Genomic DNA, 26202 nt, shown 5'->3' on the forward strand with positions numbered 1-26202 from the left:
TGTCTTGATTGTTTTGAAAGATTCAGTAAAATGATAGAGCACTGCTCTGTGATTATTTGATGTAAGCTTTTTTAAGATTTGATAGAAAATATATTCCTACGTCCTACATTTTATGAGATTTTCTTCTTTAGAAGAAGAAAAAGAAAGGAAGGAGCAGGGAAGCAGAAATTTTATGAAGAGCTATTAAAGATTTTTAATAGAGTCAAGTAAGAAACCAGTGCATGTTTGCAGGTTTTTTTCTTTGGGGTGTGTGTGTGATGAGTGAAACCCACAACTATAATAATGTGAGTGTGAAGAAAATCAATATATTTTGCAGTAAGATTTTTGTATTCATGTATTTGTATAAGAATACTTGTACGTAAGATTTGTGTACTCTTTGTGTCTTAGAAGTGACAGTAGTCTATAAAGTCCCAAGAAATTCTCATTAGCGTAATGCAGATATAACTTCAGAGCTCAAGCATTTAATCACTGAACTATATTTGTTTAACTTTTCATAAAACATTTGGAAGTACCTCTTTAATGTGTGCATTGAGATGAATAGACATCTTCTGTTTGCTGGATGAAATCTACAATCCATGGTTTGTTAATTTAAAGATTTTTCTTAGATTAAAAACTGATAATGGTGATTTAAGCTTCTTTACATCTTCCAACTTCAAAAAAGTCTTTGGAAAGGAGATCAGTTTTCATCCGATAGTCAAGTCTAGTGTGATTAGGAGGAAGAAAAAGGAGAAAAACAATCTTCTGAATTATGCATGCATTTTTATAGCTGTCCCTATTTATTATCCATCTGAAATAGCTACAAAGGACTAAAATTGAAGATGTAACATTTTTTAACACACACTTATTCAAAGCAGCCACTAACAACCTTCACTTACAGAGCAGCCTGTGCTAGTGCAGTTCAATGACTGTCAAGAAAGGCTGTGAAGCACAAAATTGTGGTAGCCAGATGCACATCTATGAGGAGACATGCAAAATATACAAAAGACATGGTGCCCTGGTTTTCTTGTTCATTTTATTCACTGTAACTGATTTTGAATTTAGGATCAAATTACAAAAGTTTCAGATATGTGAAATGTATAAAAACCTATGACCTTAAGCATTTTAAAGACCATGTGTGTAAACTAGTTATAACTCCTCATCATTCTTAGCTCAGTACTAATATATAGAATAACCTATATTATAACATATATCACACTCATTTTATTTTTATCAGTACTTGTTCTATCACAGTTTATATAGTTCAGATCATAATTACATTACATTATTGTACAAAGATGTTCTTTATATTAGTTGGAAGTTACCTGAAGAAGTAAAATATTTTCAAAATTTTTAGTGCAAGTACAGTGAGAGCGTTCCTATTTTGCAAAAATTTTCAATAACTCTATTGTTCCAGCAGCTCTTCAACAATTATACTTTTAAGTCAAGAGAAGAGATTTTTTTCCTTTCAGTGTAGTTTTTTCCTTTTTGTGTGTTTTTTTTTATGTGATAAGAACCCAATGAGATTTTTTCAAGTACATATTAAATTGTACACAGATTATATCATATACAGTACTATTCTCTGTAAATTGTCATAGGTTTTCATCTGTAGATTAAAAATGACCTGAGAACTTGTACTATTAAAATGAAAATGTATCACATTAAAGGAAAATCAAAATACATTATATTTTAATATAAATGTGAAATGCACACATTAGGTTAGAATCATATGTCTATGGCAGGCTTCATTAACGTATATAACTATGTTTGTTGAACCATCATTTTATGGGAAAAAAATCACATTCAATTTCATTTATATTTTCTTCTATTCTGGATAAAACATTTTGACTGTGGGAAGGGGTAATGCTAAAACAGATCTTCAGCCAGCAAAATTTATATACCTGGAAGAGACTGAAAATCTCATTTTATTCATTTAATATATCGTAATGAACAGTAACTTTGTTTAATCATCTCTCCTTTCTGCAAGGAGTCAAAAAGTAATCTACATTATTTTAGTCATTTTATTTATTGTGCACAAAGGTATTGTGTTTAAATTATTGCAGGATCTTGAAACAAATAAACTCAATTAAATAAAAGAAAATAGTGTGAAAAGTGGATGGTTCACTTTGCATTCTCTTTGCTCATCTTGAATCATGAATAGTTCTTCATATTAAAAAAAAATCATTATCTATTTATCTGATTCTGTATTTATGTCCTCTAATGCCAACCTTCAAGCTGCAAAAAGACTCTAGAAAATTGTGCTATGGCATCAGTGTGTTGCTGCATGGTTTATTATGCAATCCTTTGGTTCAGATTTTTTTAAGTAAAGATTTCTGGAGCCTGAAGTGCTATCACCTGAAATCTAAATAGGCTGCTATATCCACACACACATACACCTTTCACCTTTCCTTTTTTCTGCTTTTTGCAGTCCCTTGAAGTGGTGAAGTTGTAATCCCAATGATATCTTCATATTTAGGACTTGTGTAGACAGAGTTTGGAAATTCTGGATAACTAGATACATTACATGCCTAGTAAACATGCAGTGTATGAAAAAAACAAACAAACAAACAGAATACCCTCCCCCCCCCCCCCCCAATGACCTCTGCATGAATAGGAAGTTCAAGTTCAAGGCTGCTGTGGATCTGCTATGCATGTAGACCAACTTTTTTGGAACACATAATTCCAAGCATATGTCTAACTCAGTGTATCATGTATGATTTATTTGGTATATCTGCATATAAGCACTAAATCTGGGAAATCCAGAGTATACTGGACTCCTGTTTCCATCATTAGAAATAGTAGATGCAGCAAGTAAAATCTGTCATAATCTAATATTTTCAGTTCTGGAGCAATCAGTGAATTACTGGTTCTGCACCAATCGGTTCTAAACTGTATTAAAACCAACCATTTTTATCTCTTTTTTGGAAAGCAGTTAGTTATTTGTTATTTCTTGAATAACATAAATGCAGAGAATATGCTTACTGTTAAAATTATGTAGTAGTCTTCATCTTGCTCCCTGTCATCATCTTTCAACTCAGGTGGCTGTGCATCCTGAGAATAATTAGTCTTAGTACAAAGACTGAGTGAAAAAAAGACATTAAGCACCCCATCTTTCATCACTACATTTCACCTCATATCCAATAAACGATGGAGATTCTCCTCGAACTTTCTTTTGCAGTTGATGTATTTATAAAAGCATTTTGTTATTGTTTTATAATACACTAGGCAAATTTAGTTCCAGCTGGCCTTTGGCCCATCTGATTTCCTCCCTTCACAGCTTCAGAACAGCTCTATATTTCTCCTGAGTTGCCATTCCCTTTCTTCATATATAGGCACAGCCAAATGAGCAATCAATTGCCTTTTTTTTTTCCATATTATTATATCTCATATCTCAGCAGATGTCATTTAAGGAGGGCATTAATTTAAGTGCAGTCATGAAATATGCCTTTGATAATATGATATTGTTCCCCTCAATTAGCTGGCATGCAGTGAATATGATGTGAGAGAGTTTCAGGAGAGAGGCTGTGTCAGTGTTTAAACTACTATGAGCAACTATTTTGAGAGGAAATTAGTATACATGGTCAGAAGAGTCCTCAGTTTCCAATAATTTATACTGTGTGTAGTCTCTTGTAGTAATACAACCTGAGTGCCAGTTATGTGCATAACTTTTGGTTTTGGTGAATTTTAGTCTTCAACATTTTAAATGTACTTTGTAGTTGGTAGGAAGGTAAGTGTGGACAAGACAAGCTAGGCAATTTCTCTACACAAATGCTATTGCATAGCTAAAACAAATACACAAATTTGTGAGTTGCCTGTATTTTAAACGGAATACTTTGCATGGCTACCCCGATGCTTCCATATTATAGAAGGAAATTTTCCATCTGGAAATATTTGTCTTGCACGTGTGTCACAGGATATATACTTTTTCATCAGAGACAGAATTCTATAAACTGAGAAACTGTTCTTAGTTTATAAGCTTGATTTCTAGTGTCTGAGAGATTATTATATTCAAGGTTGCTACAGAAATTATATTTCTGTCTTTATTGTATAATAGGCAGCCCTAAAATATATATACATATATTCTTATTTGGCTGAGGTGCTATTTAATATAGGAACTGGCATAAAGAGTAAACGTGCTAAAATGCAGTAATTATCAAGATTAGTCCTCTCTTACAAGGGTTTGTATCTCCTTACATATCATAAATAGCAGATATTATCTTAAATATTAATATAATTTAAAACATGTTTCCACATTTTGAAAATATAAAAAATATATATATTGTCACTCTGCCTTTTTTGTTCTGTTCAGAGTTAAATTGTTGTACTGAGAAACCTACAAACCTCCATCTTCTACTGTTATTTATATCAGAATGACATGAATCTAAAGTATAAATCATAATCAGTCTGACGGGGCTCATGGGTTATGTCATCCCTCTCAAAAGAGACTAGACTTTACCACAGGCTAAAAGCTAAGTAGATAAACCTCTGAAGAAAGTTGGTAGTAGAAAGTGTCACTGATAATTTGAAGGAGAGTTCAAACTCTGTCTTCTTTGTTTTCCTCTTTTTTCCTGCCTAGCAATTCTGAGATTGCTACTCACTTTCTACTTCCTGTAATCCACTGGAATATTATATGGAAGCTACATTTTGTTCAGAATAGCTTGTACCACTGTGTAACCATGGGTAAAAATCTTGGCTTGATTTTTCATCTCTGTAATAAGTAACAAGGAATTCCAAAAGCTGTTGACCTACTAAGACAAATATCTACATCAAAGAGAAAATTGAGACCAATCTAGTGGTCAACCTTTTGCCTATTTTTCTGCATATGTATTCATCAAAAGTATAATCAACAAATGTGTAAAATGGCAGTATTGAGGTATTGTTTCCTTTTTTTTTAAAAAAAAATATGAATACAGAATTAAGACCTATGTCTTAGAATATTTTGAAAGACTGTGTACCTTCATAACACAGCGATTCTTTCAGATATACTTGAAAATATATCTGCCTTTGAAGTAAAAATTTGGATGCAGATATTAAGGGAAAAAAACATGGAGTCAGCTGGTAGCTGGGTCTCAAAACATTACTTGAATCCTTTCTTGTCTGTTTTGCTTTATGTTTAACTCAACACTTACATTTAAGTTGCCATTTTGACATCTGGAACTTAATTTATTGAAACTTAAATGGAAACCTAATGTATCAGTAGTTTTTTCCCTGTTTTCTACATCCTGATTCCCCTTAGCCATATCATTCAACCTGTATTAAGAAATAACAAATACTTTTCAATTCTTGATTCTCATACTGATTAACTAAAATAAATATAAAACAGCTTCCTCAGAAGCATGTTGTTTTTTGTTGTTTCTCTGTCAAGAGCAACATGTTCTGTTAAATCATGGAGAGTGTTCTTAAGCATATGGAACATTTTGTTTGTTTCTGATGTTTAGGCAGTATTCCAAAGATCTCCATCCTTTTCAACACATTCATACTGCAGTTAGGAAAAATATGGTATAGAAAGACAAAAATAAACTGGGAAATCAGTGTTTTTGTTGTTGTTGTTTGTTTGTTTTCATTTTCTGAGACAGTGTTTGTAGAAAATAGGCATGTGGTTTCTATTATAAAAACTCAAGGATCTAATCAAAATGTGTAGCTCATAAGTTCTGAGGAGTTTTCATCCTTTGAGTTGCTTACCGTAGAAAAATGTAAAAACCAGCAAGCCATGGAATATGAATATGCAGTTATATATCTTTTCTACAAAAGAAAAAAAAAAAAAAGACTATTTTGTTTTTTTTCAGTGTGTCTAAAACACTGCCTAAAAGTACCTGAAACTTCATTATCTTGCATAAGAGGCAATTTAGGACAAAGACTTCAACAAAATTATTCTGAACCTCTTTCAGTTTATATATCAATTGACTGCTGTGTACATGTAACTGCTCTATTACCAGAATCTCAGATCACCCATCTGGCATGCAAAACTTCATCTCCCATGCAGACGTCTTTCATTTTACAACTGTTTATATCCTTCCTTCCTCAATAAAGTCTTCAGTTTGATCTTTTGTATTTGCAGAAACAGCTGGATCCTGTAGCTTTAGATAAAATTACATAGTCTATATATTGTACGTATGTGTCTAGGTTGTATGTATGGATATGCATATGCAGCCTGACACATATTTTAGTCACTGTGCATGTTTGTACAAGATAAATTCTTATAGCTGCTCCTTCACACTGTATTACGTAAGTACTGTTCAATAAATCAGCATTAAATAAATAAATAGATAAATAAAATAAAAGTATGTTTCACCTCTTTTACTGTAAAGAACATTCAGAGTTCTTGAGTTGCTTGCTTTCCTTGTAGTATTTAATAGCCATAACAAGGTGTTGCAAATAGTTCTAAAATCATAGAATGGTTTGTGTTGGAAGGAAACTTAAAGATCACCTAATTCCAACTCCCCTAACGTAGGCAGGGACACCTTCCACTAAATCAGGTTGCTCAAAGCCCCAGCCAACCTGATCTTGAACACTTCCAGGGATGGGGCGCCCTCAGCTTCTCTAGGCAACTAGTTCCAGTGCCTCACCATTCTCATGATGAATGATTTCTTCCTTATATCTAATCTAAACCTGCCCTCTTTTAGTTTAAAGCCGTTACCCCTTGCCCCATCACTAAAGTCCCTGATAAAGAGTCTCTCCCCGTCTTTCTTGTAGGCCCTATTTAAGTACTGGAAAGCCACTATAAGGTCTCCCCGGAGTTTTTCTTCTCCAGGCTGAACAATCCCAGCTCCCTCAGCCTCCATACCCTACGAGAGGTATTCCAGCCCTCTCATCATTTTCATGGTCTCTGTACTCCCTCCAAAAGGTTCATGTATCTCTTGTGCTAGGGGCCTCACAACTGAATGCAGTACTCCAGGTAGGGCCTCATTAGAGCAGAGCAGAGGCAGGGAATCACCTCCCTTGACACGCTGGCCACACTTCTTTTGATGCAGCCTAGGGTATGGTTGGCTTTATGTGCTTCAAGCACACATTGCCAGCTCATAATGAGTTTTTCATCCAGCGCTGCTCCTAAGTTCTTCTCCATAGGGCTGCTCTCCCTTTATTCATCCCTCAGTCTTTATTGATGTTTGGGTTGCCTTGACAGCACCTTCCGCTTGGTCTTGTTGAACCTCATATTTATTTTACAGTTCCATCTTAAATATTGTAAACTCTGTTTCTCGTGTACATAAACTGTGGATATGCCATTTGAGGACTGAGGTTAAAAAGAAGCAAAGAAAAGGTCTTCTGTCTTTGTCATGTTGGTATGATGATTTCTGAAAATAAAGGACACACATCTCCCTAGTACTAGAACTAAAACCCATCCCAGCACCTGAGATCATACCTTCAAGCCCACTCCCATTTTACTTTAGTGTTACAAGAATACCAGGCATGTTGTCTGATCCATGGGTTATTTTACATTGATGCTCAAAGGCCTAAAGAATCTTACAGCTATACTCCTAGATTCATATTTATGTACAAAGAGCATCTTAAAAAACTCTCAACATTATGTGAGAGCATGCTTAGAAGGACCTGGGGATCCTGGTGGACAACAAGTTGCCTATAAGCCAGCAATGTGCCCTTGTTGCCATGAAGGCCAATGCTGTTCTGGGGTGCTTTAGGAAAAGCATTGCCAGCAGGTAATCCTCCCTCTGTACTCAGTCCTGATGTTTTGTGTCCTGTTCTGGGCTCCCCAGTATACAAAAATCCAGCAAAAGGCTACTAAAATGATAAAGGGCCTGGGGTATATCCCATATGAGGAAAAGCTGAGGGAGTTGGAACTGTTCAGCCTGGAAAAGAGAAGGCTGAGGGGGAATCTTATCAATGAGTATAAGTATCTGAAGGCAGGGTGTCAGGAGGATGGGGCCAGACTCTTCTCTGTTGTGCCCAGCAATAAGATGACAGGCACAAAATGAGACACAGGAAGATCTGCTTGAACATGAGGAAGAAATTCTTTACTGTGAAGTTGACTGAGTACTGGAACAGTTTGCCCAGAGAGGCTGTGGAATCTCCTTCCCTGGAGATGTTCAAAAGTCACCTGGACACAATCTTGGGTAGTGTGCTCTAGGTGTCCCTGCTTGAATAGGGATGTTGGACTAGATGATCTCCAGAGTTCCCTTCCAACCTCAACTTCTGTGTGATTCTGTGATTCCCTGATTCTGTGATTGTTGTTATTTCAGTATGGCTTTGCTGTTTGAAGGTATAGTTGTGTCCATGACTTCCACTGACTATAGTATTGCTTAAGGCTTCAATTATTTAAAATAATAATAATCGCATTTTCTGTTAACAGATACATTCTACTCCTGCAAATAACATACTTCCCAGAACCATTGGGAATGTGTATAGGTTACATTATGATGATGCACAAAGAAATTTGCGTTTTACATCTTGAAATAAAAACCTCCATTTACTTAGAAGAAAGTATAGTTTCTTCTATTGGAAGTGTAAAAATATTTATCATGACTTCTCAACTATGCTTTAAAGTGTCTTATTTACTATTTTTTTTTTCATTTTGTTTTCTGCTCTTGTGCATGGTAATGATTACTGTTACTTAATAATATTAATAGTATTTTGCTACTTTGGTATTTTTGCTTCGTGTAAGGAGTTTTATTACTATTCGCTTATTTCCTATAATAATTTGACGGGTGCAGAATAATTCTTTGATAGAATACTGTCCATCTTCTAGGGTTAACTTCTCTCAGACCTAATTCCTTTTATCTCTGTATTCCACAGCATTATTTCCTGGTAGTCAACATAAAACTTCCTCTTCCATATAGCTTTTAAATATATGTAGTCTATAAGTCACTTGATTATAATGTACCTAATATTAACCTGTACATTAAATTTAAATTATTCTTATTATTTTTAATTAGGTCCACTTTTATATAGGGTTCATTATTCACTGGCAAAGTGTATTGGAGAAAACAGCACTTGAGTGAAAGAATCAAGTTTAAGTCTCTGGTTTTGTTTTATTCTCAAATTTTTATATCTGTTTCAGTTTCACACTCTTTTTATTAGCTTTTTTTTGTTGTTTCAAAAATACATTAAGGCCACATGTTTTGCCTTGATTAACTGCCTTTATCACAAAGACAGTCCAAAACATAGGCTTTTACACATATAGTTCAGCTGGTGGCGAGTCGGGGTGAGGTGAGAGAAAACTACCTTCCATATCACACTTTGAAAATAAGGATTTTCAAGTGGAGAAAGAAGTAGCTGCAGAACCAACATTAGAACAGCAAACTCTATTTCAGTTTTTATATCCAATTCTTTTTAGTTAAAAAAGTACCTTAGCCTGGTATGTTTAATTATTTTTTTCTATTAATAAAAGGTTTCTGTTTTTATGTGAAAAATAATTTAACACAGATAATAAAATTATATATTTCCTGAATAAAAATTATTTTTTGGTACTAAAGCTAGGGACATAGCTAAGGCACATTTGAAGAGAACTAGTGGAGACACTTCAGCATGGGGTGTTGATCTGAGTGTCTGTAGATCTTGAGAATGTATGCTACTTTTAGAAGGATTTTTTTGTGAGCTGTAACAGTGTTTCTTTGTCTTGTCTTTTTTTACCAAATGTAAGTTTGATTTTTAATGTATTTTTTGAACTGTGAGGTAGAGGCAAATATGTTGACAAAAATATGTTATTTCCACTGCTAACTAAACCTTTTCAGAATATATGCAGAAAGTAGTATAAATCCTGTATTGCTTGGACACCGATAGAATTCAGATTTGGGAAAATATTTTGATTATAGTGTGCCTTCAATAAGATGTTGTGGATGACACTGTTTCCTCTTAAATAGTCAGTTACTGGAAAAAAAAGAAAGAAAGAAAGAAAAAAACCTACAAAACCTACAAAAAAACAAATTCAGCTATTTCAAAAATTTCAGTTTCTTTATTTTTAAAGGTTGCTGACTTCTTTTGGCAGATATGGTAGTATTCTTTTATTTATTTATTTATTTTATTTTTGATGTCAAGGAAATAAGTACTAGTGTTTCTTTATACAGCAGAAACACCAGATAAGAGTCAAGAGTTTTCAAGCAACATATCTACCATTTTTTTATTTCCCAGGTTCCATAAATGTGTGACAATGTTTTACACTGATTATGGTGCATGGAAATAAATACTTTTGGCCATCATTTTATTCTCAGTTATGCAGAAGAAATAATTAGTTACAAATTTTACTTATGTCCTTTGTCAGGCACACAAATTGGTCTCCAACTTATTTTAGTAAATTGTTTTCCACAATAGGTACAAAATATGAGCTTGCTAGGTAGCTGGTACTCTAATTTGTATATAGTTTCATGATTAAATTTGTCAAATGAAATGAAATATTTTAGACTGTATTGCCTGATACGTGTTTTTGTTTGTTTGTTTGTTTGTTTTTTAACTAGTGAAAAAGGCCATAGATTTTAAATCTAGAGGATTTAAATTGTTTCCAGGGAAAGACAACAGCAACAAGTTTTCTATCTGTGAGTGTACTCCTTTTTTGTTACTTTTTTCTAGTGCAAGAGTGAACTTTGTGCTGTGTTTGTGTGTTTTTGAAATTGTTTATGTATTTATAAAAGTATAACTAACTTAAATCTGTTCCTCCAGTCTGCATGGTGAAGTTTTAAATATGGTTCTACTCTAAAGGCAGACTTTCTATAAATTTGGCGTTGTGGAATGATGTTATTTTCTCAGTAATTTCACTTTTTAAATTAAAAAAATAAAAAAAAATAAAGTTTTTATAAAGAAATAAATATTCAGCCTCCCAGGTGTCAGCTGAAATCTTAGCTGGGAACAGGAGATATGTTATTTTAATTGAAAATCTGTACTAGTAGGAAAAGGCTATGCAAGCCAAAGCCCATCCTCATTTACAAACACAACCAAATATTTTTTTTCAAGCAATACCCATGAGTTCACTTCCTGAAATCTCTTTTTCTTCATTAACTTTGACATTTTGAACTGATTAACTACCTGTAAGTTTAAAAATTCTGGAGATGCTTAGTGCCTTCAATTGTAATTAAAGAAAGTAGAAACTGAAAGTGCTCAGCATCTTATACGACTGAGTCCTGATTAACTCATAAAGAGTAGGAAAACATTTCTGACATAAATTAAACAGCTAAGATTTTATATACAATTACTTGAAAGTGGATACATTTTTTGTTTTTTCAAAAGAAGGTGCCATTTTTATAGAACTCCTTTTTGGACTAGAACCATGTTTTAAATTAAGTAATCGGTTAAAGTAAGGATGGACTAAATGCTTTAGCATATATCTGCTTATACTATATGTCATTATTCTTCACAGGAGTGGAAGGACTTACTTTTGAGGCTCCTTATGTTGGGCACATTTTTCCAAGGTGTTCATGATTGATTCAGAGTCCAAGATTTAGTAGGGGCACATTGGCATATTTTTAAAGCATTTTTCAGTTTTGGATTTTAAACTGTCAATATGTTAGACTTTATTATATATATAAAGGTTTCTTCAAGCAGCAAGAGCTTTTCTTAAGTTAGAAAAATAAAATTAAAGCAAAATATACTTCTTTTCAGTTTTATAATGTAGCTTATTGCCACATCCAACTTTTCTGTAAACTGCATCATCTAAATAGTTCTGAAAGACATTTCTGTTTTATTAAAACTAATGTATCGAGATATTTAAAAATGTGTTCTTTTTACATATATCGTGTGACTGCAAAGTAGAGTGATTACACAACAAGAAATAACAGCAAAATAAATAGTGTTTATATCATTAAGGTCTCTTCCTGACAGAGTCCATTTGTGCTTTCATAGTTACAAATTAGAAAAGTAGTAAAATGGCTGATAAAACAGATTGTTTCTCTATATATTTGTTTTATACAAATCATTAACTATTCCATTATGTAAGAATTAATAAGGATTGCATATTTATAGTAAAGTACCAGACACTTGTGATATTTAAAAGTCATCATTATGAAATTAATTATTAAAGTTATCTATAAATATTTCAAATAAACTTTATATCATTTAATATGTTATGATAGTCTATGTAAAACTGAAAACTTCTGTATCTTGGTTTATTTGTTACAGAGTAGATTACCTACATGAATCAATAATAAGCAAAGGTGAAAACCTTGTTGATTTGTACCTTTAGTGAGTCATAATCTGGTCATAAAAAGATAAATTAGATTTTATATTGTAATCTATCATTTCGTTAGCTAGTCACTGTAGTTGGTGAAACTGAAGAGAAAGCACTTCATGAAAAGCCTATGTATTTAGCTGTTGATTTAGACAAAATTCCCAGTGTGACCTCAGCTGGATCTCTATTTGTATTACAGTGAAAGGTAAGGTCTTTTAAAAAAAGGATGATGGTCATTCAGCTGTTAGTGGAAATAAGATACGTATAATTGAATACCTATTTGACAACAGGCCTTTTATTATAAAAGTCTTTAGAAATCATCTAACATTTCTCATGTGTATGTCTTTTCCTATTTTTTTTAATGTACCAGTTATCTAACATACAATGTAATTCTCTTCATTTAGAAATTATTTTTAAAAGATAGTCCCTAATCCTGCAAACATTTATGCACATGCTTAGTTGAAATGCTTATTGTTTTCAGGTTTACTCTGTGAGAACAAAAGCATGACATCAACATAGTTGATTTGCACATATTAAAGGCAGAATGGTAATTTCTGATATAATGATATATTTTGAAACAAGTATGCATCAATTTCATTTTGCAAGAGTTGATATATATATATATGTTAAAAACATAGAAAAGTTCAATCTAATTCAATCTACATTAGAACGCTGAGATTTCTTGCTCTCAGTTTCATGATCAGACCACGAATGAATGCTTTTCTGCCTTTAACTTACGAAAGGAAACCCTATCACTGCTAACTCTCACATGAATATCTGGAGTGTAAATACATAGATAGATAGGTAGATATATAGACAGATAGATAGAGATGTAGAGAGATGGGGAACTATATAAGAAGTGGATTCCAGTAGACTGAAAAATCAAGCATTATGTCTGGAAACATTAACTTGAATACAAACTTTCAAAATTTAAGTTGTAATATTTTTGGTAAAGTACTGAAAAGAAATCAGAATGGATTTGCATTTGGGCTTAAATGCATTACTAATTTGGGACCAAATGTGGTGGATAAATCATTTTTATAACTTCTACATAGAACTCTCTTCTGGATTACTACTGTCATATATGTTGTTTTATTTTTTTTACCTTAAGTATTTTATTGATTTTCTTTAAATAACCCTTCAGGTTTTTAAGAATATTAATAAATAGATAAGTTATATTTTTAAAATCAATTTCATAGAGTATTTTAAAGAATAGACCTTTATATTAAAGATGTCAGAAAACAGTATGATTTCTCAAGTTGCCATTTTTGGTAGAAATTGTAGAATATATAATTCTTGTGCTGTAAAATCCAATAGATTTTTTTTTTGTTTTTTAACATTTATATTCACTGTGTTACCTGAGAAAGGAAAATGCAGTGTATAAAAATAAAACTACTTTAAATATTAGAACCTGAAAAATGATAAACATAAATAGTTGTTTAATATGGTAGTTTTATTTTGTTTATAGTAAAAAGATATTCTGTGTGCTATGATATAGTCCCAAAACAGCAAGTAAAAAAATAATAAAATATTTATTATTATTATCCAACATCATGAGTAAGTTTCTAGCTATATATTTAACATATGTTTAATGTTAGAATAGTTAACTGACAGTCACAAAACCAAGAATGTATCTTTTTCCCTATTTGTTGTCAGGCATAATTCCTCTACCTTCCTGCATTGTGGAAAATTGCTCAGTGAATTCTATCTACCTCAAGTTTTAAGGTTCTGTCTATATTTACTGGCTAATTGTGATGTTTCTGAATTTCTCAGGCTTTGAAACTGTTTAAATGAATGCAGATATTTCAAAGATAATTCATTTGAAATATTTGTCCAGCAAGTTCCTCCTAGATGAATTTGTGGAATGCAGTTTATGGAATCATTAGATTACGTACAATTTTTATATATACAATATACAATTGCTAGAAATATATGCATTCCAACAGTACCGAGAACTTGTTTTTATGTACATGCTTTTATTTACAATACTGGGGGAGGGAAATGATGGAAAGTAATATGGCTCTGAGGAAGAGCCCTCCTAGTCCAAAGTCCCCTGAGCGTAGTGATGCAGATGAACAGGGGTTGCATTTATTTGCTATTAGAACCAATTTGGTAGAGCTCTGCTGGGGCAGAGGTCTGTGATCCCAGCTGACAAGGACTGAGCTTGATAGTTTTTATAACTACAGAAGTGTGCTAACTTGACACATTTTCCTTTCAATCCTCTACAACATTTTTATTTGGCCTTTGCATTCCTCTGATGTATTGAGCCAATTCTTCCATTTGTGTATATGTAAGACAACAAATTTCAGGGAAGGGAAGGCCCCCAGATATTTCTGAATGTTACTGGCCATCATGAAAAGCTGTGGTTTAATGCACAGCCTTTAGAAGTATAGTTACAAACTACATTTTTTACAATATAAAATGTGATAAGCCTAGTTATGCAAACCTTTTCTTATAAGGAAAGTTATGATACCTACAAACTAATATTGCAAATCCATTGGAGTAATTCCCCAGAAACAGAGATGAAAGCAACAGGCAATCTCTTAGTATAAATCCCTTAGTTTCTTGTCAACTTGAATTTTTGAAAAGAATACTCATCTATTGGGTCATGATTTTACCAAATAACAACAGACTAATCTATGCTACTTTTTGAAGAATAGAATTATTTTGGCCTGAAAATCATTTTTGCAATATATACTCTACAAATCTGTAGAAATTATGGGATAGTGCATGATGTGTTAAACCAAAACCAAAACAAAAAAAGCAAAAAGCAAAACACAAAACAAAAACAAATGAAGAGGGAGTTGAATGGAGAGGGGGTAAATTGCTACCTACAAATTTCTGGAAAAACATACCGAAAGATTCACAGGAAATTTCTCACTGAAGATCCGTTTTAGTTTATTGTAAGATAAATGTATGCAAATCAAACTGGCATTCTGGGGGTATCTGCATTTTTAATACTGATTAAGGATGATTCTGTCAGCATGAGCCTACCCATTCAAGTTCAAGGAGAAAAGGTCAGCTCTCAGTGGAGACGACATTTATTAGACTATGTTCAGAGTAAAATCTTACAGCCTTGATTCACTCTTTTAAATGTGAATGTTTGTAAAGGAACAGCAGTAAAATTTACGTATGGGTTCAGTAATATTACAAGCAAACAAAATAGCTGATTAGTACAATTTATAGAAAACTCATGTTATTATTATTTTTCAACATACAGAAATACATGTGTTGCTTAATATAGAGAGGAATGTTATGTACGGAAACTAGATATTATGTAGATGTTCATATTCTGTAGAAAATCTGTTTTAAATGATAAAAGGTATAGGTATACTTTTTCATGTTTGTTAATTGCTTAAATATGCATTTCCTAAAACCAGTATTATTTTGTTTGTTTGTTTGTTTGTTTTGTTTTGTTTTGCAGTAAATGAGGGAGGTATTAAACAGGCATCCAATTTGTGTCCAGATCCCGGAGAACCTGAGAATGGAAAACGGATAGGCTCAGACTTTAGGTAAAATATAAACCCCACCATTGTATCATTTTTCTAATACTTAACTTGCTGAAAATCACTTGGAAAATTCATTTTTGTTGTTGAGCTGTTCTTTCAAAACTAAACTTCTCAGTAAAAACTGAAATGGAATTCTACATGAAATTACGTGGTGCAATATAAACTTTGTATGCAAAGAACATAAAATACATAATGTACTTGTACATATGTGTACAAGTGATACTGCATATCATCTCTGATGATCTGGGAAAAAAACTATTGAAGGTAATTTAAAATAATTTTCTCATGTAAATACTGTGTTCTACAAATACTGACCATACACATGTAACTGGAGGTCTTTGTGAAGGACATGAGGGGATGTTGAAAAAAAAAAAAAAAGAATGCAACACACACACACATAACCACAATAAAGACTCGCAGAAGATGTTTCAGATATTATTATACAAATATTTCTAAGAATCTAATGGACAATATTGTATTTTCTGCAGTATATTTTTCATGAACCCAAAAGTTTGATACATGCAGGTGTGTTAAATTCCATAGTAGTCCTCAGAATGGTGTAGCATTTCTAATAGAGACTAGGTCTTTTAATAATTTTCTTGCATGCCAAATCAATAGTGAATAATAGTACTATAAAAATAAAAATCAGAACTGGCTCCAAAGAATCAAAGAATCATACGCTGCCAGTGATCTATTTTATGTTTTGAATTAATTTTAATCTCTTAGCTATCTAAGTTTCCAAATAGTTTTCTTTTATATTTGGCTTTGTTTCAATTTGATTGTTGAACATTGTAGTGGGTTTATGTGGCAAGGTTTTGGTCTCATCATACACTAAAAAGGATTAAACATACATACTCTATACTTAATAACAGACAAATTTTGTACTGTATTAAGAGAATGAATCTTGTGCTATGTTCTTGCTTTATGTTATATGTTAATTTGACATTTCTATCATTTTTATAAATCCCAAACATCTAAGTGGGGAAAGAGAAAAGAAATAAATAACAAGGAAGGAGATTTATCATTTTAAAATTAATTGGTTTTATTACATTCAGTTTTGTTCTAAAGATGTATTTTCCGTATAATACAGAACAGTTCCTGACGCTTGAAGCATTAGAGGAATCTGGTAGATGACCAAAAATTTTTAAAAATTTGTGTTACTTCATTCTTTTACGTAAATTGTACTTTTTTTTTTTTTTAATCTGTTTTGTTTTTACTTTTCTCCCTGCAATCAAGATGAATATAGAGTTGACAATGACATCCCAAGTGAATGTGCTAGCTGTCAGTCAGTTATTATGGTCCCTCTTGTTATCTAGTTTTGAGAACAGAAAAAGCTCAGCATGCATCAGAGAAAGCTTTAAAAGTAATTTTACATGAAATGTCATTTCTGGCATTACCTGACAAAAAATGATTTCTCAATATTTTCAAAGAAATAAAAATAAATGAACTGTATTTCTTAACCGCCGTGCTTTCCAGAATCATTACTTTGGTCAGTATTTCTTATTTTAACATCAGAGATATGGCTTGGGAAAGAAAGTCTTTGACAAAGAATCTGGAAGTCTTCTGGAAGTCTTTTCCTATTTTGTTTCTACAATTGACCACTTAAAGGCCTACCTGCATACCTGCATGAAATTCTATTATTTTTTTTTTTGTGAAGTAGTTTTTGTGTACCTCAAAGGAGAGATGGTGATCATCTTGCCCTCATTTTTCTCTTTAGGCCAAACTGTTAGGAGATAATTTAACCTTTTTTTTTTTTTTTCCCCCCCACTACACACTGTGTTGATGTGACTGTCAAATTTTCCTGTTTCAAACGAATTTATAAGAAAAGTGAAAGGAGAAGGTGTTCAAACTATCTAACAACAGAATATAAGGTATATAAAATAAAAAATAAAAAGTTTTTTTTCTAATTTCTCGCTATGTTTGTTTGTTTGTTTTTCATTCTGAGAAAAAGTTCCCAAGTTATCTGTGAGGAATCAGCTTTATTATCAAAAAAAAGTGATTATCTTCTGTTTAGGGCAGATTATAGGAACAGTCTAAAATGCTGTTGATTTTAAAGGTAGACTCGATGCTTCCTGGTTTCTCTAACTTGCTAAATCTAACAGAGCAGTGATAGTTTCTGAAAGTACAATCTCCCAGTGGCTTCACTGACACACCAAACTAATGCTCTAAAGTTGTCCTGGAATTAATTCTTTTCACCCAGAAATTTGAATTTCCTTAGTTCAGTCTGGTCTGGATAGTCCTCTCAAAACAAATTCAATCTAGTGAAGCATCTTCTTAATAAACAGGTCTATTCTGAGTGTAGCTCTTAGAAACAACCCAGAAAGGACTAGTTTTCTTTCAAAATTTTATTTCAAAAGAAAAGTAGGTGACAAGCCCTGAAAAAGCGAACAATTAACTCCCTTAGTTGTATTCATATTAGTTAGGCATTGGAATGGGTTCCCAGGGAGAAGATGGAGTCACAGTCCCTGGGGATGTTTAAGGAAAGGTTGGATGTGGTGCTTAGGGACATGGTTTAGTGGGTGGTATTGGTGGTAGGGGGTTGATCAGACCAGATAATCTTGGAGGTCTTTTCCAACCTTAATGATTCCATGATTCTATGATCTTCCATGTATTAGAGATAAATAAAGTTATTTCTTATCTGAGGCTTGTTAAACGTCCTATGAATGTGAATGGTGAAATTTGTACTTGTAAAAAACAGGACTAGTGAATGTTAGAAATATGTCACATCTCACTTCTCTTTAGCTTTCTTCAAATGTGAAGGTATAGATTTGGAAGGATTTTAGTGCAATTTCACGTTTATTCTGATTAAAAACACTGTTTGCCTTCTCAGCACATTCATATGTTCTTACAGACTTAGAAATGTAATGCAAGCTCGAAGACAAAGCTGCAGCATTTCATGACGACCTTTGGGACCTAACATTCCATGTTCACCCTTTTGATTTTTTTTTCTTATAACATGAAAAGCCCCATGGCTATATTTTAGTAAAATTTTAAATTTAAAAACTTTGTTTCTGATACTAGATGGCTCTTTGAGCATCTACAGGACTTCTAAAATTAAAAAAAAAAAAAAAAAAAAGAAGACAATGAGACTTGCTAATAGCTACCAGCATTTCCTGCACTGAAAAAAAATATATTTTGCCTCAAAAAGAAAATTTCTTTTTTTTTCTCTCTCTTCCTTGTCCTAGACATTGCTTAGAAATGTAGTTGTAGAAGTGTTCATTCTGCTAGAATGTCCAGTCACTGCTTTTATGTTACCTGTCATTCAGTAAAATAAACATTTTTCCCATGAGTAATGAATTTTAGAATCAATGCCACTATTGGAAAATCTAAAAAAAATATAATAGATAAAGATGTAATACATTTCACTTGGTCTTATTTTTGTTTGTTTGTTTTTAATTTGTTTGGATGCTTTTTTGTTTTCTTTGCTATAGTGGAATAAACATAGCCAAAGTGAATTGTAGGTGGGCAGGTATTTTATTATAGCTCAAACATGTACCTCTATAACATCCCAAAGTTCTGGCTTCATGAAATGAATCAATGAACCTACCTACTACCTCTGTAGTATAGTCCAGTTAGGTATTTAAAGATGAGATTCAAATCAAACGTGGATCACAACAGCCCATTGAATGCTGTTAGCCACTAAGATGCTAGTGTGGTCTTAACAATACAGATTCTGTTGATAGAAGGAAGTAAATGAAGTTTATATTCAAGACAGTTTTTGTCTGTGCCAATTAGTTTCTTCTTAGTGCATTTTGTAAGTCAAAAGATTATTACAAACAGGCTGCTCTTAGCAGGTAGAGCACCTTGGAGGCCTGTAAGCAGCCACACACTCAGGATTGTAGGGTTTCTGCCAAGATACAGCCTACAGCTTCTGCTGAATAAGATGTGACTTTGCAAGACATTTGGTCTTCATTACACCTTGCTCAAGACCACGTTCTACAATGTCTGTTATAAATCACCCAAATAATAAAACCAAACAAAATTTACATGAAAAATCTAAATTCATAAGCCAGAATATATATCATTTCTTGCTACAGCTGAGCTTGAGGTTTTGAATCCTCGCATAATTGTTTTTTGTTCAATAATAAAGAATATACCAAATAATGGAAAAATAATCTAAAATTAGTTGTTTTTCTACACAAATGCCAGCTTTGCCAATAATAACATTCAATGGGAACTTCATATGCAGTTCAAAATTTTAAAGATTCTCTTTCACATCTTTCCTTTACAGCTTCTATACCTTCAATTTAGGCTTTTCCTTACTGCATTTAGTTTGTCTTCTCTAAAGAGTCTTCAAAAAATAGATATGAAATGGAAGTGTTTTTTCCAAATTCATATAGCTTTCTATTTTTTTAATTTTTTTTTTGCTATGTGCAAAACTTTTTTTGCTATACTATTTTGCTATACTTTTATAGTATGCGATAGTATTTTGCTATACCATTTCCTAATGAAAAATATTATTTTTTTAATATCAGTCTTCTTTTGTTCTGTTATAAATTTTCAGATAAAGTTGCTGAGAGACACAGGTCAAGTACGCATTTTTTAAGCTAGGAACAGTATCTCATAGATGCCAAAGGTTTATGAGGGTTCAAACTAAATTGAACAGCTTGAATGAAATATTGATTGTATGTGTCTTCGAGAGGGCATCTACTCCAACCGCCTGCCTAAAGCAGGACTGATGCCAACACTAAATCAGATCATCTGTGGCTTTGTTTAACCAGTCCTGAAAACTCCCAGGAATGGAGATTTCACAACAGTCTGGGTAAACTGTTCCAGTTCTGACCTGCTTTCCTGGTTTCCTGTAATGTAGCACCTGAATCACCAAAACTGACTATTCTCTGCCACATTAAAATAAGTTTGGCTTCATCATCTCTGTAAATGTTCTTGAAGTAATTATGGTCTGCTATTAGCAGACAGGTTAGCTTCCTCTTGTTCAGACTAATTAAGCCAAGTTCCCTCAACTTTTCACTGTAGGTGCTCTAGACCTACAGTTAACTCCTCTGACACCTTTGGAGTTTTTATCAATAACCCTTCTGAAATGGAAGGCCAGATACTGGGCTTAATATTGCAGAGGCAGTCTCACCACCTAAGTAATAGTTTCACTTGATCTGCTGCCACCACTTTGTCTAATGTAGTTGAGTATGTAGTTTGTTTTATTCAGGATGAAAACACATTACTGATAAACAGCGCAGACATTTTTACTGCTCCTTGTTCATTTCATGAGTTTTCTGCTGGTCCAATGCTCACATTTCTGTGTCTCTTGTTTGAATCTCTGCATCTCTACCATTCAGTGTCAGTTTCTTTTCCTAGTTTAGTACCAACCATAAATTTGCTGTGGGTTAATTCTGACTCACCATCAAGGTTGAAGATGAAAATAGTGAACAGTGTAAGACCCCATATTGAATTCCCACTAAGCTTATGCTTACTGTAATCACCAGTAATAAGCTGGTGGTGGCCAGTAATGGTGGCCAACTGAATATGAAGCCATTTATTTCTATCCTTGGAGCACAGTTGCCAGCCCAATTTTCAGTCTATCTATTCAGTGCAGACTTCCTCAGCTTCCAAAAGATAATGCTGTGAGAGATAGTGTTATAAGCCTTGCTGTGGCTGAGCACTATTACATCTATCACTTTTCTCCGGTCTATGTAGCCAGTCATTTTGCCATAGAAGACAATCAAGTTGATCAAGTATGATTAATTCTGTGTAACTGCTCCTGATTGCCTGCTTTCCTAGAAAATACACACTTTCCAGGGATTGAGATGAAGTTCCTAGCTTCTCCTTGCCTTTGTTAAAAATTCATGTGGTGTTAGCCTTTCTGCAGTCAACAAGAACTTGTCTTCATCACCATGAGTTTTCATAGATGATACCAGCCTTTCATAGCATCAATCAGCTTTTTTAGCATCCTGTGGTGAAAACTATCTGGCCCTATGTTTTTGAATAAATCCATCTTCTTTTACCTGACATTCCCCATTATTGTATGTCTCTCCTCTTTCCAAATTGTGACAGTGCTTCAAAAAAGGCATTGAGCACTTCTGCCATTTGCACATTATATTCCAACATCACAGGGTTTCCTCACCAATTTGTTAAAGGAACCACACGGTACATGAACTTCCTTTTGTGACTAATATACCAACAGAAGCTCATATGGTAGTGATCAGAAGATGAACTATATATGTTTGTCTTTTTCTCTAAGCATGCACTTCACTTATCATCCCTGTCAGAGTCAGCAATACTGGACTAGATCAACAAAGTTTGGCCCAGTATCGTTGATTTGTGTTCATAATTTCTGAATATAATTTCTAATTACATTTAAACCTCTTAGTTCATTGGCTGCATCTAGAGGCAGGTCTTTCTTTTATTTATTTTTTTTTTTTTGGCCAGATAGATATAATCTACTTTTGAAACTTGTTGAAGATTTTTCTGCTATTTTTGATATTTTTTCTTATTTAGCAGTGCACGTCTGTATTGTATATAATGATGAACAACTCCATAGCTTTATCACACTTCAGTTCTCTTCAGATTTACAAGCTTTACACACACTTTAAAGAGGTTTGGTCTGGCAAGCAATTTGGATCAAATGTAAGCCAGGGCATGAAACTGCCCTTAATTGTGCCCACTATTTTTGGTTATTTGTTCTCTCTCTCTGTTTTAGACTACTAAGAAAGCTTTCTCTAAAACAATACCTGTATGCAGTTAAGGGGTAATACCTGTACCTGTAAAACAATACCTGTATGCAGCCAAGGGACAAGTCTCCAAAAAAGAGCTTGCACAATCTGTTTTTTTTTTTTTTTTTTCTCAGTAATTTGTAGTTCTCTAACATTCCAGCAGGCTCTCACATGTCTTCATGCAATACTTCCAGATATGCAATAGACACATCAGATAGATACACCAGTTTCATCCTGCCAGGAATCCCTTTTTGGTCTACAACAAATTCCTCAAATTATTTCAGATTCCTTTTAAAAAACAAAACAATTCTGTGATTCTGTGAAAAAAAAAAAAACAACCCCCCACAAGTATACAAAAAAAACCCTGAAATTACTGCTATGTCTTTAGAGTTTTAAGTCAACACACCAGACCCCAGATCAAACCAATGACCATCTGTTCTTGAGAGAGCTAAATCAAAGGAATGTAGATGTAAGCCTATCTACTTAATTTTGCCTTAGAACTAATAATTTCTTCATGGTAATCTGGATGTCCTTTTTTGAATCTGCATTGTATTTACCTCATCTACTGAACCCTGGGGAGTGACACTATCCTCCTGTACTGTCAAACTCAATTATCAAACTTTTTTTTAGAGAAAGATGGATTTTGAACTGAATTCTTGCATGCCAGGAATGAAAGCTATTGGAGAAAGATATAATTTACAGAAACAACAAGAAGGATCTCTTCTACCAGACAACTTTTAAGGGATTAATGTTTTGTTGTTGTTGTTGTTTGTTTTTTCTTTGTGTATAGGTAAATAAGGCCAGAAAAACATTCATAAATGTTAATCTTGTCTAGGCTTTTAATGCTTCCCTAGAGACCCATTTTCTTGGCATTTTCTTAACAAGCTCACTACAGTCCATGTGCTGGCCTTTATGGATGCCATCTTTAGACTCCTGCAAGTCCAGAAGAATTACACACTGAGCATAAATTTACTGCAGGATTTTTTTTTCCTGTCCTTTTTTTTTTTTTTTTTTTTTTTGACTTTTCAGAAAGGAAGTGTTGATTTGATTATTAATATTCTCATCTTTTTAAGTTGATCTGCTATAGAAACCGGTCTCTGGCACTTCCATTTTCTTTCCTAGATCAGTGTTTTATCATATGCCCATCTATCTGCCATTATTAGTTCTCACTCACATAACACACACATTACTGGGTTTGTAAATTTTCTGTTTTAAATGGGTTTATGTGTCTAGCATGCTTACAGTCATATACTATGAAGTATCAGTTTAATATCAAAACTGATTTGGACAAATGAAGGGAACTGTGTAATGTGTTGTTTATATTTGGGGAAGTGATAAAAATACCTGTTAGGTTTGTAAAATCTTCATAATCATTTCAACTTGCTGGAATTTTTAACCTGGCTTGCTAGTTACAGTTTTGGTATCTTCAGTTCAATTTGTTCTGGAAATGTAATACTTCCTGCTCAGTGTTTCTTCTTTAAATCAGTCCACAGTTATTTAAAGACAATATATATATATGTACATTTTTTTTCCCCAGATGCTCCTTTTTGCATCACCAAAGGGGATCAGATTATGTCAACATGATTTTCCATAGCAAATACCTTCTTGTGAAAATCTGAACTTGAGAAACTCATTTATGTCTTCCAATTTCTACTTTAAAAGACTTTCTAACTATATAGAACCTGGAGTAGCTGAGTACAATTCTTAACATTAGTAATAAGATCATCTTTCTATATCATAATTTTGAAAATTTCTCCAGCTCTTGATCTGATTTGTGGCTCTTTTTACTCATTAGTACCATATATTTTTTCAGCCTTACCTTGCAAGGGACTTTACATTATATTGACTTATATCCTTCTCATTTTTCCACTTTTACATCTTTCTCCAGTTTTTACTTCTGCTCTTCTTTAACCTGTTCTTTCACAAACAGCTTCATGTATTTTATCCTGATTCTTATGCAAAAAAGTTTTTTTTTTTTTTTTTTTACATTTATAGAGCTGTTATCTGCTATCAAAACTTCCATTTACCCATCTGATTCTGTGATTCTCTGATTCTTTTTACTACAGTAATAGTAAATAGTTTAAATGTAATTTATTATTTACAGTAATGCATTCCTTGTTCAAATTAATACAGGAAAGCCTTATTAATAATATACCATTTTTTAATACAAGAAACTTTGTTAATATCTAATTATTTTCTCTGGTGTTATACATCTTCCAATGTCCCTCTGCATTCTGAAGTCAAAAGCACCAGTCTTCATCAAAAAGAAGACAGGGTGAGAGACATTTACAACAGGTCACCTATATCCTGAGGCTTTCACCAGAAAGGGTATAATATATATAGTCCTGAGTCATGTGGTTAAAGTTGCAGTTCATCTTCTTGTTGGTTAGTTTATCAATCTCTTTCTCCTGGGTTTCTAGATTCAATCAACATAAATTATTGCTGTTTCATAGAATCATTGTAACATAGAATAGCCCAAGTTGGAAGGAATCTTCATGAGGATCATCAAGTCCATCTCCTGACTCCAGTTTGTTACACAGTGCTCAAATTTGTCAGATCTTTACTATATGGAAGTCAGAAGATAGGTCAGAGAATAGTCACTTGACCTCCAGACAAATTTTAAAACAAGGTGAAGCATCTCTGGCCAAGGCAACCCCAGAGAAGGCTTTTGCTACTGAGAACAAAAGTTGTATTTAATGGGTTACATGCCTTCTTTTTCAAATTTGTTATATGTAAAATGATGCAAAAATTGATAACTATTAAAAATGAATCTTCTTTTTATGCCATTCCTTGATTTCAGCTTGGGAGCAACAGTACAATTCTCTTGTGATGAAGATTATGTGTTACAAGGCTCAAAAAGCATCACGTGTCAGAGGATAGCTGAAGTTTTTGCTGCATGGAGTGATCATAGACCTGTGTGCAAAGGTAAAGAGGAATTCTTATCCTTTAGTGATTTTTTCATTCCAGGTCTGTCTACTGCTTGATAGCCAAACCTATTAATATTTTTTAAATACCTGAAATTTTAATCTTAGTGTCCCCACTAATGAGAAAAATACCACCTATACCGTTTTGTATAATATGAACATTGTCTGTATTTCCATGCATTTTAATTTACTTTGGAACTTACATAATGAAGTTCACTTCATAAAGAAGTGGTAAGTATAAGACTCCACACTTAGTTACAGTTTAATAAGAGATGGATTTCAAAGTTGCAATGACTCAGTATACAATTAGTAGTTCATAAAGCATCTTCATTGAAGATTTACTAAGCAAATGAGAAAGATTTGAATCTAATATTGATACTGTAGAAGTAAGTCTACACCTGGTTTCAACCCTGACCAGTGGATAAAGGGCAAAAAATACTGAAAAATGTAAAAGAATAAAAAGACAAAGTCATTCTGGTGAATGTAATTGATGTCTGAACACTATGGCAAGAAGTATGATGAATACCTGAATCAAGGAATAAAAATATGAATATATATTTTTATAAATATATATTAGCATCCATTATGATAATGCTAGTGTGTACATATACATGTACATGTATTCATGGGTGTAAACACCTAGTATTGAAGAGTACAGTTTATTCACAAAGAATTCTTGGGTATGGGAAGCAAAAGGGACACTTGTATTTCAGGGCTTTAAATATTTATTGTGAAGTCCTGAAAGTGAATTTGAGTAGAAGTTTTCAAGAACGTGAAATATAAATACGTCCAGGAGAGTTTAAGTACATTTAGTCTAATCTAGAGCTGGGGTAACAGACTAAGTAGCTTTTCAAAGTTTTTCCAATCCTTATTTTCTGTGTTTCATAAATGAATGAACACATTCAAAACTAATTCCTGAAAAGAAAATCATCATTAAGCTCATATGTAAGTGAGGCTGCATGACAGGATTTCTTGCGTGATAACCATGACAAAATGACATTCTAAAAATTTTAGGCTTT

The 26202-nt window shown here is 33.1% G+C and overlaps 1 protein-coding gene across 5 annotated transcripts in view; it reads left to right on the forward strand.

Moving 5' to 3' along the window:
- Positions 1 to 26202, forward strand: part of CSMD3 (CUB and Sushi multiple domains 3) — a 1012063-nt gene that overhangs the window by 572869 nt on the left and 412992 nt on the right. For 3 of the 5 annotated variants that reach the window (XM_083827432.1, XM_083827428.1, XM_083827430.1), the window contains 3 exons: positions 10383 to 10460; positions 15510 to 15597; positions 25060 to 25184. In XM_083827432.1, coding sequence (XP_083683558.1) covers positions 10383 to 10460; positions 15510 to 15597; positions 25060 to 25184 — 291 coding nt within the window. The remainder of the gene's footprint in view (positions 1 to 10382; positions 10461 to 15509; positions 15598 to 25059; positions 25185 to 26202) is intronic. The other 2 variants (XM_083827429.1, XM_083827431.1) reach the window with 1 other exon arrangement.

This window comes from Anser anser (assembly GCF_964211835.1).
Source record: "Anser anser genome assembly, chromosome: 2".
NCBI lineage: Eukaryota > Metazoa > Chordata > Aves > Anseriformes > Anatidae > Anser > Anser anser.